Source organism: Mus pahari, chromosome 3, assembly GCF_900095145.1.
Source record: "Mus pahari chromosome 3, PAHARI_EIJ_v1.1, whole genome shotgun sequence".
NCBI classification, from domain to species: domain Eukaryota; kingdom Metazoa; phylum Chordata; class Mammalia; order Rodentia; family Muridae; genus Mus; species Mus pahari.
In genome coordinates, this window is record NC_034592.1 from 147,283,089 (window position 1) to 147,297,906 (window position 14,818).

General features: G+C 52.3%; 1 protein-coding gene across 2 annotated transcripts in view; it reads left to right on the top strand.

The window, feature by feature from the left end:
• Positions 1-14,818, top strand: part of Slc12a5 (solute carrier family 12 member 5) — a 38,254-nt gene that overhangs the window by 16,977 nt on the left and 6,459 nt on the right. For both annotated transcript variants that reach the window (XM_021192172.2, XM_021192174.1), the window contains exons 7-18: positions 845-1,086; positions 1,729-1,940; positions 4,105-4,275; positions 4,499-4,597; positions 4,819-4,876; positions 7,882-8,056; positions 8,512-8,630; positions 8,924-9,022; positions 10,079-10,198; positions 10,537-10,641; positions 11,808-11,976; positions 13,904-14,099. In XM_021192172.2, coding sequence (XP_021047831.1) covers positions 845-1,086; positions 1,729-1,940; positions 4,105-4,275; positions 4,499-4,597; positions 4,819-4,876; positions 7,882-8,056; positions 8,512-8,630; positions 8,924-9,022; positions 10,079-10,198; positions 10,537-10,641; positions 11,808-11,976; positions 13,904-14,099 — 1,765 coding nt within the window. The remainder of the gene's footprint in view (positions 1-844; positions 1,087-1,728; positions 1,941-4,104; positions 4,276-4,498; positions 4,598-4,818; positions 4,877-7,881; positions 8,057-8,511; positions 8,631-8,923; positions 9,023-10,078; positions 10,199-10,536; positions 10,642-11,807; positions 11,977-13,903; positions 14,100-14,818) is intronic.

The following is a 14,818-nucleotide window of genomic DNA, read 5'->3' on the forward strand; positions in this document are numbered from 1 at the left end:
CTTCCTTCCTTCCTTTATTTTTTTTCTTGAGACAGGGTTTCTCTACGTAGCCCTGGCTGTCCTGTGATTTACTCTATAGACCAGGCTAGCCTCAAACTCATAGATCCATCTGCCTTCGCCTCCCGAGTGCTGGGATTAAAGATGTACACCACATCTCCCAGCTTGTTGCTTTCTTTAGACAGGGTCTCCTTATAGTTCAGGCTTGTTTGGTACTGGTGAGCCTCCTGCCTCAGCCTCCTGGGTGCTCTGATTACAGACATGCCTGGTACCTCTGATATTTGGACATCCCTACACCTCACACAAATGAATAAATATTTCCACGTATAAGTTTACGAAAGTGAGATCATAAGATGCATTATTTTTAGAACTTGACCTTATTCACCCCAATACACTGCAAATAATTTTTAAACTCTTGAATGAGGTCTTGCTATGTAGCTCGGGCTGGTTTCAAATTCTCCTGCCTCAGCCTTCCATAGTATTGGGCTTATAGGTCTGTAGCACTGGGCCTGCCATGGATAGTTTTTGAATCAGTCCATATAAATTCATGCCTTTTCCAGATTCATTACTGGGAATTGAATCCAGGCCTTGTGCTCATATTAAATGTACTCATAAATAATAAAAATAATAGTTATAGTTAATAGATAAGGCCAGTGGAGAGCCTTTCCTGGCATCTTTGAGTGGCATTTTCATGGACTTCATCATAGACATTGTGAGAGAACCCACCGAATCTTTTAGCCAGTGACCTGTTAGTGGATGCCACTTCTCACCTTGGAGACAATTTCCCTAGGGTGAGTCTCAGCTGGCCTGGGTCACCTGTCTAACTTCCTTTGCCCCACTCCTACAGGCTTATCTCTTCCCAGCTATGGCCATCTTCAAGGCAGAAGATGCCAGCGGGGAGGCAGCTGCCATGCTGAACAATATGCGGGTGTACGGCACCTGTGTGCTCACCTGCATGGCCACCGTAGTCTTTGTGGGTGTCAAGTACGTCAACAAGTTTGCCTTGGTCTTCCTGGGTTGCGTCATCCTGTCCATCCTGGCCATCTATGCAGGGGTCATCAAGTCTGCCTTCGACCCACCCAATTTCCCGTGAGTGCTGCCTTTCTGAGTATGCAAGTATCGTGGCCCTCACTGGTCCAGCTCAGGCCGGCATAGTGAGAGTCTCTGCCGGGTCTCCCCTCTCTTCACCTCTCACAACTGGAGAGCGTGGGTTGAGAGCAACATCCCCAGGAAGGGTGAAACTTTTCTGTTTAGGGGAGTTTATTCAGGATGGGATCACATTTTTGAAGGTGGGAAGTTCTCAGGAGTGTGTCAACTGCTTGCAGGTGGAGGACTCAGGCTTAGTGGAGGAGTAGTACCACGCTCAGTGTGGCAGGGAACCTCCTGGAGTGGACAGTCTTTGTTTCTAACACATTCTCAAGGCCAGGGAAGAACCCAGAAGAGGGAGAGCCCAGGGTTCAGTTCCCCTTTAGCTCTGTAACTAAGAGGCCAGGACACCGAAGCTGCTGTCCTCGGTGCTGAACAGCACCAGGCGATTAGTTCTCCATTTGCATGCTCAAATTGCCTGGGGACCTTTACAGAAACCCTGATGGCCATGGCCTAGACAGACTCAGAATCTCTGGGTGTGGGACCGTGAACTCTGCATCGTTGACGCTCTCAGTGGCTCTCCCGTGACACCACGGAGAGAGAGGTCTTGTTCATCCCATCTTCCTTTTTCTCGTCTCTTCTTAGGATCTGCCTCCTGGGGAACCGCACACTGTCTCGCCATGGCTTTGATGTCTGTGCCAAGTTGGCTTGGGAAGGAAATGAGACAGTGACCACACGGCTCTGGGGCCTTTTCTGTTCCTCCCGTCTCCTCAATGCCACCTGTGATGAGTACTTCACCCGAAACAATGTCACAGAGATCCAGGGCATTCCTGGTGCTGCCAGTGGTCTCATTAAAGGTCTGAGGGGAAGGGGCTGGATCTAGGGAGTGCTGCGGGGTCATAGGTTAAGTGCTCAGGATCAGGGGTGTCCCTTGGGATCCAGTTCAATGAAGTCAGCTTTAATTGGGCATCTGGTATAGGCCATGATGTGTCTTAAAAATTATGGTGAGGTAGAGGCACAAGTATAGAATTCACTTCACTGTTATTAAGAGATAAAACTTGTCTAATAAGTATTCTCTACCCACTAAGTACTCAACACTGCTAAATCAGTAGGACCACGGTACACACATGTCTCAGTGCTTGGCCTTGGGGATTTTAGTGACAGAGGGTGTGTTACTAAGTAAACTGTGATGCATATGGGTGTGTGTTCAGTGACCAGAGAACAATGAGGACACAGCATCTGTGTGCCTAGGTGACAAAAACGGGACTTCCCTCACTTGCCAAGGGAGGTGATCTGTTATGTTGGGGAATAAGGGAATTACAGAACAAAGAGCAGCCTGCCTAATGTGTGTGGCCATGGGAGGCATAGCATGCATGACCTCTGACCCCAGGTCACCCTGTGTGACTTGGAATGAAGAAAGGGGGCAAAGGATGATGCTAGAGAGCATGGCATGAGCCAGACTGGCAGGCCCCAGAAGCCAGGCTGAGGAGTTACATCCTGAAGGCAGTGGGGGGGGGAAGGAGGAGGCAGTGGGGAGAAGGAGGAGACAGTGGGGTGCAGGAGGAGGCAGTGGGGTGCAGGAGGAGGCAGTGAGGTGTGGGAGGAGGCTGGTGTTTTGAGCTCAGGAAAAAGATGACTCTATACTGAGAAACAGTGATGGTTTCAGTGGGATCGGAGTGGGGTTCTCTGCTGCAGAGTAGGGGTTCTCTGCTGCAGTTGCCTTTCTGCCCTGGAGGGTTTTGATAATGTCTGGACACACATACAAATAAACACACTCTTACTTTATTTTATTTTGCTTGTGTATAAGTGTGTGTGCACATGCATGTCATGTGTGCATATGGAGGTCATAGGACAACTTGCTGGATTCTGTTTTATCCTCCCACCATGTGGGTCCCTGGAATTGAACCCAGATTATCAGACTTGGCAGCAAGTGCCTCTACTCACTGAACCATCTTGCTGGTCCCTGGAGATATTTTGGTCATCAAAACTAGGAGGGGGGTTAAAAAAAACTAGGGGGGGGCTGACAGGGCAGTAATGGCTCACACCTTTAATCCCAGCACTCTGGAGGTAGAGGCAGGCAGATCTCTTTGAGTTTGAGGCCAGCCTGGTCTACAGAATGAGTTCCAGGATAGTCAAGGCTACACAGAGAAACCCTGTCTCAAAAAAACAAAACAAAAAAAACAAAAACAAACAAACAAAAAAAAACCGAACAAAAATCTCAGAAGGGGTTGGGGCTGGATGGATGTCTCAGAGGTGAAGAGGGTTTGCTGCTTTTCCAGAGGTCCTGGGTTCAATCCCATGGAGCCTCACAAGCATTGGTAGTTCTGGTTCCAGGGACTCTGATGCCTCTGGACTCTGTAGGCACCAGGCACACGTGTGGTGTGCATAGACATGCACACAGATAAAACACCCGGGCACACAGAAAATGAGACAAGCCAGAGGGATGCTTCTGATGTTTAGTGTGTAGCTCCCAGGCTTCTGTGGAACACCCTAAAGTGCTGTTTGATAGCTCTCCAGAGCCATCCATGCCGCCCACCACTGGCGCCCGGTGGTGGAGCCCCGGGATGGGAAGAAGAGACTCAATAGTGAGTGATCACAGACAGAAGTAGGGATGCTTTGAAGCAGGGAGGGGAGTGGATGCAGTTGAGAGCAATGCCAGGGCATTTGGATTGATTGATGCCAGTGCCATTGTCAAGATGAGAGATGCAGGAGCCAGTCGGGGCCTGAGAGCTGATTAGGTCACCTGGGGACACGTAGAAGTCAGTCTCAGAAGAGGATCCTCTGTGCCTGTCCCACTAGGCTGGACAATTGAGGGGGCAGAGTCTCAGTCCCATTCCACTTTGACATTGTGTTCATACCCTGGTACAAAGCAGGCGCTTGGGAAATGGTGGGGTGTCAAGGGCCATGGGCAGGCGCGAGTGAGAGTTGGTTGGTCTTGACTTTCAGCTCCCCACTCCTCCTGGTCCAAGCCCTGGCTCCCAACTTGCGGTCAACTCCCTGACTACTCTCATCTTCCCACAGAGAACCTGTGGAGCTCTTACCTGACCAAAGGGGTGATTGTCGAGAGGCGTGGGATGCCCTCCGTGGGCCTGGCAGACAGTACCCCCGTAGACATGGACCACCCCTATGTCTTCAGTGATATGACCTCCTACTTCACCCTGCTCGTTGGCATCTACTTCCCCTCGGTCACAGGTGAGCGGGAGCGTGGAGAGGGAGGCCTCTGCCCGGGCGGGCGTCGACAGGGGAGTCTGCCCCAGGACCAGGGCTTCTTAGTTTGATAACCCTGCCACCTAAGCAGGAGCTGGTTGTTCAGGTGAGTCGGCATGACAGGGTGAGGGACTGGGCCCCCCGACTCCAACGTGTGTCCTTTCCTCAGTGGCTCTGGCTGCTATCTGAACTGCTCTCCTGCCTACAGGGATCATGGCTGGCTCGAACCGGTCTGGAGACCTGCGGGATGCCCAGAAGTCTATCCCTACTGGAACTATCCTGGCCATTGCTACCACCTCTGCTGTCTGTATCCTGCATAGCTGAGCTGTGTCTACTGTGTGCCTGTGTGTGTGTGTGTGTGTGTGTGTGTGTGTGAGAGAGAGAGAGAGAGAGAGAGAGAGAGAGAGAGAGAGAGAGAGAGAGAGAGGTTGCAGGAGGCACTGTAATTGCTACCTTCTCTGGTGGCTAAGGATGCGGTTGGGGGCGGACACCACCATGCTAAGGATTCTCCTTCACTGTCTGCCATAGATATCAGCTCTGTTGTTCTGTTCGGAGCCTGCATCGAGGGGGTCGTCCTACGGGACAAGTAAGGATAGGCAATGGTTTTGTCCTGGGGGAGGGGCGGGCTCAGGAGGAAACAGACCTGGTGCTGGGCAGGGGTGTGTGTGCGTGTGTGTATGGGTGGGTGGGTGGGGGAGGCTGGGCTCATGGGTGGGTGACCCCTCATTTTTCTCTCATTAAATATTTTTTCCTTCTTGTCACTGAAGCTTTAAAAAAGTCTCCTTAAAAAGATGTTACCTGCTGGGCAGTGGTGGCGCACGCCTTTAATCCCAGGACTTGGGAGGCAAAGGCAGGGGGATTTTTGAGTTCGAGGCCAGCCTGGTTTACAGAGTGAGTTCCAGGACAGCCAGGGCTACACAGAGAAACCCTATCTCACTCCCCCCCCCCCAAAAAAAAAGATGTTACCTTTGGTTTGGGATAATGATGTTTGTTCATTCATTCATTCATTCATTCATTCATTCACCTAATACTTCTGTGTATTGTTCACTGCCTTGAAAGTTCTGAGGGAAGCAAAGGGTAACACGGGTTCTTCCCTTTGTTTGTTTGTTTTTGTTTTGTTTTTGTTTTTGTCTGGAAGGAGCTCCTTGGGGTGATGGCCGCACTTACAGACAGACTTAGATGCAAAACATGGAGAGAACCCAGGGCTACAGAGAGTACACCGGGGCGCAGTGTGACCTGGTCAAGTGGACAATTTGCATACATTACTGCTTTTTTTTAGGGCAGTTTGGATTCCATTCATCTCCCTTAGCCACAGACCTCCCACGAGATGGCCAGGGGTCCAGCAGTCCCTTCGCCTCAGCTCTCCAGCGTTTGAAGGGCCTCAGTGGAGGCTCCTCTGAGGAAGGCTGGAAGGGGTTTTTGTTTGTTTGTTTGTTTTTGTTTTTTGTTTTTTGTACAGTGTAATTTGTTCTTCACCAACCACAGATCAAAAGCATTTGGGCTAACGCTCAGCTTGCGTAGATTTTTCTTGGCCATTGTCTCCTAAACAATACAGCGCAATATCCGGGTCCGGTGTGCTCAGGGTGTTATAAGTCACCAGATGTGAGTCTGAGTTTTTGGGAGAGTGAGTGCTTGCTGCCAGTGGATACTGTTCCATCTAGCGATGAGTGAGCACCGCAGAACCTGGCATTTGGGGAGCAGGGGTACTGGTACCCGCGCCCTGCGGATGCTGCCTGATGTTCGCCTCACGCTTCCTTCCCACTTGCTTTAAAATTTGTATTTAGTGTTGGACTGTGGTGGTGCAAGCCTTTAATCCCAGCCCAGAAGCAGGCAGATCTCTGTGAGTTTGAGGTCAGCCAAGGCTACACAGAGAAACCCTGTCTTGAAAACCAAAAATAAATAAATAAATAAATAAATAAATAAATATTGCCAGGCATGGTGGTGCAAGCCTTTAATCCCAGCACTTGGGAAGTAGAGGCAGGCGGACCTCTGTGGGCTCAAGGCCAGCCTGGTCTACTTAGTTCCAGGACAGTCAGGGCTACGTAGAGAGGCCCTGTTTTAACTACACCCCCAAAATATTTATTTTTAATTATTTATTATTAGTTGTATGTATGATGGGGGGTTGTGTGCATGTGTGTGCAGATATATGTGTGCCATGGCACATATGGGAGGTCATAAGACAACTCTTGAGAGTTGGTTCTCTCCCTCCACCATAGATTCTGCGGGTTAAGCTCGGGTGTGAAAATTTTGTATCTGACTGTTATTTTAGAGTAGTTTGACTTCCATGCATCTCATCTAATCATAGACCTGGCATGAGACTGCCAAGGACCCTTCATCCGCAGCTCTCCACCTGCTGTTGGAAGTGCCACAGCAATGCCCCTATGAGCAGATCTGGGGGACAGGACTCCTCAGCCACCGAGGCAGCCGTCCCCTTCTGCTCTCCCTTCTCTTCCTCTCCCCTCCCCTTCCTTCTCCCTGCTTACTTTCCTTTCTGTCACCATTCAAAAAGAAATTTATTTGTTTTTACTGTACGTGTATGAGTGTTTACCTGCATGTATGTCTGTGTACCACATACAAGCTTGGTGTTCACGGAGACCAGAAGTGAGTAGCTGGGTCCTCTGGGTCAGGGGTTAGAGGAAGTTTGTGAACTGCCATGTGGATGCTGGGAACTGAACCCAGGTCCTCTGGAAGAGCAGCCAGTGTTCCTAATAGATGACCCATCTATTCTGTGCATCCCTGTCCTTTGGAGGTAGGGTCTTGCTCGGCTACCCGGGCTGCTCTGGAATTCCTGGGCTCAAGGGGTTTTTTTTACATCAGTTTTCTTCAGACATATGTTTCTCTGTATAGCCCTGGCTGTCCTGGAACTCACTCTGTAGACCAGGCTGGCCTCGAACTCAGATCCACCTGCCTTTGCCTCCCGAGTGCTGGGATTAAAGGTGTGCACCACCATGCCTGCCTTAAATTTGTCTTCTTTTTTTAACATTAATTTATTGTATGGATGTACATGCATATATGTATGTGTGTGCACATACACATGTTTGTGCCATAGCACACGTGTGGAGGTCAGAAGACAACTTGTGGGAGTCAGTTCTCTCCTTCTGCCACACGGGTGGGTCACGGCATGCAGCCAGGGTCCTTCCCTGCTAAGTCGTTTTGCAGGCCCCTCCCCTTTTATTCTTAACACCATGGCACACAATGAAGCCAGAGCCCCCGTTTCTCACATGGAGATGCTGTAGACTTATAGAACCCGAGTGACTGGCTCAAGACCATCATGCTAACAACTGTTTATTAAAACCACACTCACACGGTGTTCTGGGCACACTTTTCACATCCTATCTCCCATTTGCTTTACATGAGGTAGGTTCGTGGCGAGCCTCAGCTTACAGCTGAGGAGGGTCAGCGGTGCACTCGAGGTTACACAGACAGACAGCACTGAGGATGCTTGGCATCGTCTCTCCTTTGACCCCTGTGAAGCCTAACCCTGTGGCCAGCACCCTGTTGGGCATGCCATCTGTCTGGGGTGACCTACTCTGGAATCCAGATGGTGTTGTTCACCCAGTGTCTCTCTGCACCCTCCCTGTCTCTTTCCAGGTTTGGGGAAGCTGTGAATGGCAACCTGGTGGTGGGCACCCTGGCCTGGCCTTCTCCCTGGGTCATCGTCATAGGCTCTTTCTTCTCTACCTGTGGGGCTGGATTGCAGAGCCTCACAGGGGCCCCACGCCTGCTGCAGGCCATCTCCCGGGATGGCATAGTGCCCTTCCTGCAGGTCAGTGTGACAGAGCCACCCAGTACGAAAGATCAGTCATCTGGGCCCCTGTCCAGGAGACACTGAACCAGGGCCATCACCAGCCCTGAGCTCCCTCCTGTGGATGGCCCCACAGCTACAGTAGGGGAAAAACGGAGAGCTCTTCTCCATTCTAGGGGCCAGTCAGAGATTCAGAGAGCCAGCCACAGGGCAAGGAAATGCTCTGTTCTTCTGTCTGTAGAGCATACAGACACACCTCAGGAACCTCATTCCCTCTGGGGGAGGAGGGAGGCGGTCATTTCAGTGTTATTGTGCTAGGACATCAGTGAGGGTGGGTGGAACAGAGAGAGCTTGCTGTTCCTTCGAGTTCCCTAGATGATGCAGAATACAGCCATCTCTTTGTAGCCCCTTATTGGTCATAAGAGTCCTGGCTCTACTCCCCTGGTTCCCAAGACTGATGGCTGCTCTGTTCCTAGGTCTTTGGCCACGGCAAAGCTAATGGAGAGCCAACCTGGGCGCTGCTGCTGACTGCCTGCATCTGTGAGATCGGCATCCTCATAGCCTCCCTGGATGAGGTCGCCCCTATCCTTTCCATGTGAGTACCAGGTCTGGAGCCCACCTGTCAGCCTCATAACCCTCGTCCTGGGTCTCCCCCACCCCTAGCCCCCTTAACAACCGCAACAAGTTCCGCAGTGGTCATAGAAGCCCACCCTCTTCCGTGCAGGGTCACCTTCACACACACGTGAGGTCCGGCCTCTCCACATGACCTGATGCTTTCTCCCTTCTTCTTATCTCTCTCCCCTCCACGTCCTGTTCTCCATTTTCAGTCTCAGTTTCTCTTTGTGCACCCCCTGCCTCTGTTTCACCTCAGGTCTCCTCGCATTGTAGGTTCTTCCTGATGTGTTACATGTTTGTGAACTTGGCTTGCGCAGTGCAGACGCTGCTGAGGACGCCCAACTGGAGGCCACGCTTTCGCTATTACCACTGGTGGGTGGCCCTTCCCCCCACCCCCGACCCTTCCCACAGGACTACGGCTTATCTCTCCCCAGCCCCACACAGATCCCAGGTCGTCGAGCAGGCAATCCCGGTTAGCTCTAGGAAGGTCATAGAGAAGGTCTTCGGGTTACAAGTGGTAAGGTGACAGTCAGAAAGTAGCCTCAGTGCTCTGTAATGCTCAACCTCTTACAATGTGACACGAAGGTGAGAGTCTGCCTGACTCAAATTCACAGACTGACTCTCCACTTGCTGGCTCTGGGAGCCTGGGCCGGTGATGGAGCCTCTTGGAACCTCAGTTTCCCCAGCTGGGAAACGGGCACAATAGTCACACTCACTCCTGGGTTAGCAGGGAGCACATTGGCCCTGGATGCAGGGAGGACTCTGCCCTCGAGGGGGGTCACACACCTCCTCAACATGTCACTCTGTGACTTTTCTTCTGTGATGGGAAGGACCACGACTGGCCTATGGTCTTCCGTAAGACTACTGAATAATGGACTGAAGGCCCTATGACTTCATAGGACTGTTCTTGCTGCCGGCTTCCTTCTGGAAGGTCCTGTTTCCAATGTGTCCCTGGCTCTCTGTCTCAGAAATCACATGAACCCATCTGCCTGAGGGTGACTGACAGGCAGGGTCTCAGGGACAGAGACTCTGGGGCAGCGATTTGGGACTTGGTGGGGGCATGGGTCGATGTCCTGTCTATGGATATTCATTTAGAGAGCCCCAGGTCTGCACGGGGCTCTGGGAGACAACAGGGTGGGAGGTAGGCTTGTATGTCCGTGTCTTGTCCAGGCCTTGCTTGCCACCCTACTCTTTTTTTTGGGGGGGGGGTGTTAGAGACAGGGTTTCTCTATGTAGCCCTGGCTGTCCTGGAACTCACTTTGTAGACCAGGCTGGCCTCAAACTCAGAAATCCACCTGCCTCTGCCTCCCGAGTGCTGGGATTAAAGGCATGAGCCACCACGCCCGGTACCACCCTACTCTTGCTATCCAAGCCAGTGTCACCATCAGCCCTGCCAGGGTTCAAGGACAGGCTCTCTTTCTTTTCCAGGACTCTCTCCTTCCTGGGCATGAGCCTCTGCCTGGCCCTCATGTTCATTTGCTCCTGGTACTACGCACTGGTGGCCATGCTCATTGCCGGACTCATATATAAGTACATCGAGTACCGGGGGTAGGTGCCGGAGGAGGCCAGAACGGTTGAGGGCGGGCAGGGTGAGCATCACAGAAGGTGAGGGGGGGTCACTGGGTGGTGGTCCAGGGCTGGAAAACAGGGATGGGGCGGTGGTGATATGGGCTAGGTCTGGACATGAGGCCGAGGCTTGAGAAACGGGTAAGAGAGTATCTAGATTTAGGAGTGATTTCAAAGGGACAGTTGCTGCTTGACTAAGTCAGAAAAGCCAGAGCGACATGGGAGAAACGGCCGAGCCCTGGGTCTACCAGTTCTGTGAGACGTTTCCCCTTGCTGCTTCTGGTTTCCTGGACTCATGTGATACCCTTCCTGGTCCCCAGGGCGGAGAAGGAGTGGGGGGATGGAATCCGAGGCCTGTCTCTCAGTGCGGCGCGCTATGCCCTCTTGCGCCTGGAGGAAGGACCTCCGCATACGAAGAACTGGAGGTAAGCGGTAAGAGGGCACCTGCTGAGGGGTTCGGGGTAGGGATGGCAAGGGAGCAGAGACCAGATTTACCCCTCTGACTCTGGCTGAGTGGTACCCCCTCGGAACCCTGACCCCACCTCGCCTGAACCTTCCTTCTACAACACTGTGGCGAACTGAGACCCAGACCTTTGTGCAGCCTCACGGCTGTGTCCGTCTATTTGATCACTCCATTCCTTGTGAAAAATCATTCTCACACGCACGTTGCCTGGCAATCTCTCTCCCTAGCTCTGGGGGGTGTGGGGGGCGTGTGTTGCCAGCTCCACAGATGTGGAGATGCACAGAGAGAGGCAGATAGACATCAGTTCTGTGGCGTTGACCTCAGCTTTGACGGTGGTAGGGTCTCCAGGAGTCCCCAGGCTCCTGCCAATGTTTCTGCTGAAGATGAGGGGCCCCAGGGCTTCTAGAATCTTTCCCTTCTACCTCCCAGGTCAGGTACTACCTAAGTGGCCCCTGCACACACCCAGCTCGGTTTCTGGCTCCCTGGTTCCATCAAGGGTCAGGCTGGAAATCTGAATCCTAGCCATGTTACTAACCTGGGGTCCCCAGATGCTGTGCTTGGTGTTGTCTGTAGGTTACCAAGTGGACAGCACAGGGTCCAGCCTAGAGTAGGTACTTGGTCAATTCTGTGAAAGTGATGGAGAGCTGGAGGGATGTGAAGCTGAAGGCATAGAGGAGTGGTGGGTCCATGGTTGGGAGGATGCAGGGTTAAGCATGTGCACAGAGAGGAGTCCGTCTGGGTGAAGAGATGGATGTGTGAATGGATAGCGGGTGGGTGGACGTGTGGGCGGGCGACTGAGTGAATAATGGATTGTAGGTAAATTCATCTGGATTCGGCTGGGCGACTGAAGGATGAAATGGATGAGTGGGTGATTGAATGGATAGATGAATGGGGTGGAGAGAGAGACGTGTGGGCGGGCCGATGGATGGATGGATGGAGAGGTAGGGGAGATGGCTGGAGGGCTTGCTACTCCAGGAAGAATGGTTGCTGCTGCCACAGAAGGCTATGGTTGATGGGACCCAGGTGTGTGTGGGGGGGCATAAAGACAAACAGGTAAACTGATGTGGGGTCATGCGAGGGAGGGTGGGTGGTTGGGAGGTGGGTCACGTGGACCTGCACCCTCTTCAGGCCCCAGCTACTGGTGCTGGTACGTGTGGACCAGGATCAGAACGTGGTGCACCCGCAGCTGCTCTCCTTGACTTCCCAGCTCAAGGCAGGGAAGGGCCTGACCATTGTGGGCTCGGTCCTTGAGGGCACCTTTCTGGACAACCATCCTCAGGCTCAGCGGGCAGAGGAGGTGAGGAGAGGCCGGGTAGGGTGGGGAAGCCAGGGTCTGAAGGGAGCTGGTCTTTGCCGCCTCCCCCACCCCCCACGTGTGCCTTTGGGATCACAGGGCATTTGGGAGTTTGTCTTCTCCTTAGAAGACGAGCCTGAGGGTCAGCGAGTCAGCGAGTGCCTTAGATGGTATCCCTTAGGAGCTGGGGAGATGGCTCAGTGCATGAGATACTTACTCGCCGTAAATGGCTAATAGAGACAGAAGGGCCCATTTCATGGCCAAGGAAGCTGAGGCTCAGAGGCCAGGTTACCTAAAGTCAGAAACTACTCATCTTGCTGGAGGAGGAAATCTTCTAAGGTATTTTCAAATTCAAGGATTTGCAGGGCATGCATCTGTACTGCATGCATGCCTTTAATCCAAGACTTTTGGAGGCAGAGGTAGATGGATCTCTGTGAGTTAGGAAAGCCAGGGCTACACAGAGAGACCCTGTCTAAAATAAATAAATAAATAAATAAATAAATAAATAAATAAATAAATAAATAAAACAAAAACAAAAACAAATTCAAAGATCTTATAGGAGGAAGCCAAGGACCAGAGAGGCATGGCAGCTTTCTGAAGTCGCAAGGCTGGCTGGAAGTCTAGCCAGGATTTGCACATGCCCCTGGCTCTGGGTCACCTGCTTTTGTTACATCCACAAAGGAGCTTACAGAACCACTGTGAGTGGGGCATGAACTGTAGAAGTGTCTAGAACCAGTGGGTAGAAGAGGAAGTGGGCTCTACCTAAGACTCAGGCCTGTCTTCCCTCAAGGTTGTAGCTGGGAGTAGAGAGAGAAAAGGGGGCCTAAGGGAGGTGACGTGGCATGGGGAGGGGCACCCCTAATGGCTTGTGACAGTTGCTGTTTCTGCCTCGCTGAGCCGTTCACACCAATCTATCAGGACTTGGAGCTGGAGGCCCCAACTGGTCAGGACAACTCAAAATGGACTAGCAGAGAGCATGCTGGGTACCAGGCACTAGGCTAGGCATGGGGCAGAGCAAGAGACCAGGTGCAGGCTAACCATGGGTGACATCCACACGCGGGAGGCTCCAGTCCCATTAGGCACCGTTGAGTGCTGCGCTGGGTTAATGACACAAGCTATACGACACATTAGGGCTATGATACAGGGCAGTGTCCTGAGCCCTTTCATGAAGCGAGTTGTGTAATTCTCCTGATTCCTGAGTAGGTCTGCCCCACCATGGGGAGATAGGAGTAGAGGTTAGATGACTTGCCTGAAGCCACAGCCAGGAGGTGGCAGAGATGGAAATTAGCCTCTGTGTGTTTGACACCAGGGCAGTGGTTGAGGGCAGAGCGGTTGAAATCAACCTCCTGGCTCGTCCAATCCTCACACTAGCAGCCTGTCCCTAAGTGAGACTTTCTTTCTCTGAGCCTCGATTTCCTCATGGATAAAATGGGGTAACAAGAACCCTTCCCTCAGTGCGGGTTAAGTGTGCACTGAAAACGCTCATTATTATTTTTGTTATAAATAAATAATCATGTGTGGCCACGCAGAACATCCTGGCTTAACTGTGGTCTAGAAGGAGGGTGCTGTCTGGGGAGGGTGGCCTCTGAGTGAAGGGAGGCGGGTTTTAATGGATGNGGGGGGGGGGGCAGGAGCATGTGGGTGGGATGGCAGTGGAGAGTGTGCCAAGCAAAGGACAAGTTAGAGCAGTGGCGGTGGCGGTGGCAGTGGCGTGGCTCATCTGTGAGGAGCAGAAACAGGGACCACAGATGCTGGGATGCCGGGTTGGGTCCTAGAGTTGGATAAGATCAGAGTTGAGGTTCAGGAAGATGGGATAGGGACAGAGAGGGATGGGTGGGGGAAAAGATGGGAGGGGGTCTATCGGTCCCAGCCCCAGCCCCAGCCCAGGGTGTCTCAGGCTGGCCCTTATAGATGTATACCCTCCTCACAGTCTATCAGACGCCTGATGGAGGCTGAGAAGGTGAAGGGCTTCTGCCAGGTAGTGATCTCCTCCAACCTGCGTGATGGCGTGTCCCACCTGATCCAGTCTGGGGGCCTCGGGGGACTGCAACACAACACCGTGCTGGTGGGCTGGCCTCGCAACTGGAGGCAGAAGGAGGATCATCAGACATGGAGGAACTTCATTGGTACTGATGCAAGCGGGCTCAGGGATGAAGGGCTGGCTCTGGGATGCTTTGCTTCTGAGTGTTTCCTGTGCAGTGTTTGTGTGTGTGTGTGTGTGTGTGTGTGTGTGTTTGTACGCGCACGCAAGTCTCAGCACATACAGGTGATGCTGCACACCAGCTTCTGTGTCAGGCCCCAGGAGGAAGACAAGGTAGGACAGGGCAGAGCGAGGGCTGCAGCTTCATAGTCACTGAGGTCTGGTCTGTCCTAGATGTGTCCAACTAACGCTTATAGAATACTAGGTAAGTTGAGGCTTTCTCTAATGCTCTCATGTCTGTGAGCGCTAGGCTCTGTCATCTGCATGTTAGTGTGAGACAGAAACAGAGGCACAGAGAATTTGCCTGGGTCACACAGCTGGGAAGTCATGCTTGAAACAGTCAGGGGTTTTCCTGTTAACTCCAAACAGTTTTGACTCTTTGAAGGATTCAGTGATGTCACACATGGTGGGTTCTTGATAATCAAAGGAGGCATAGGCAGAGGAGGGCTCAGTCGGTAAATCCTTTACCATGAAAGCATGACCTGAGTTTGATCCTGGAATCCAGGGGTCCCCAGTATTGGGAGGCAGAGACAGGAGATTTCCTGGAGCTAAGCTGCCAGCCAGTCTACCCAGTCAGGTCAGCTGGAGCCAACAAACACCCCCAACAAGATGGACAGCTCTTGAGGAACAGGTGAGGGTACCTGA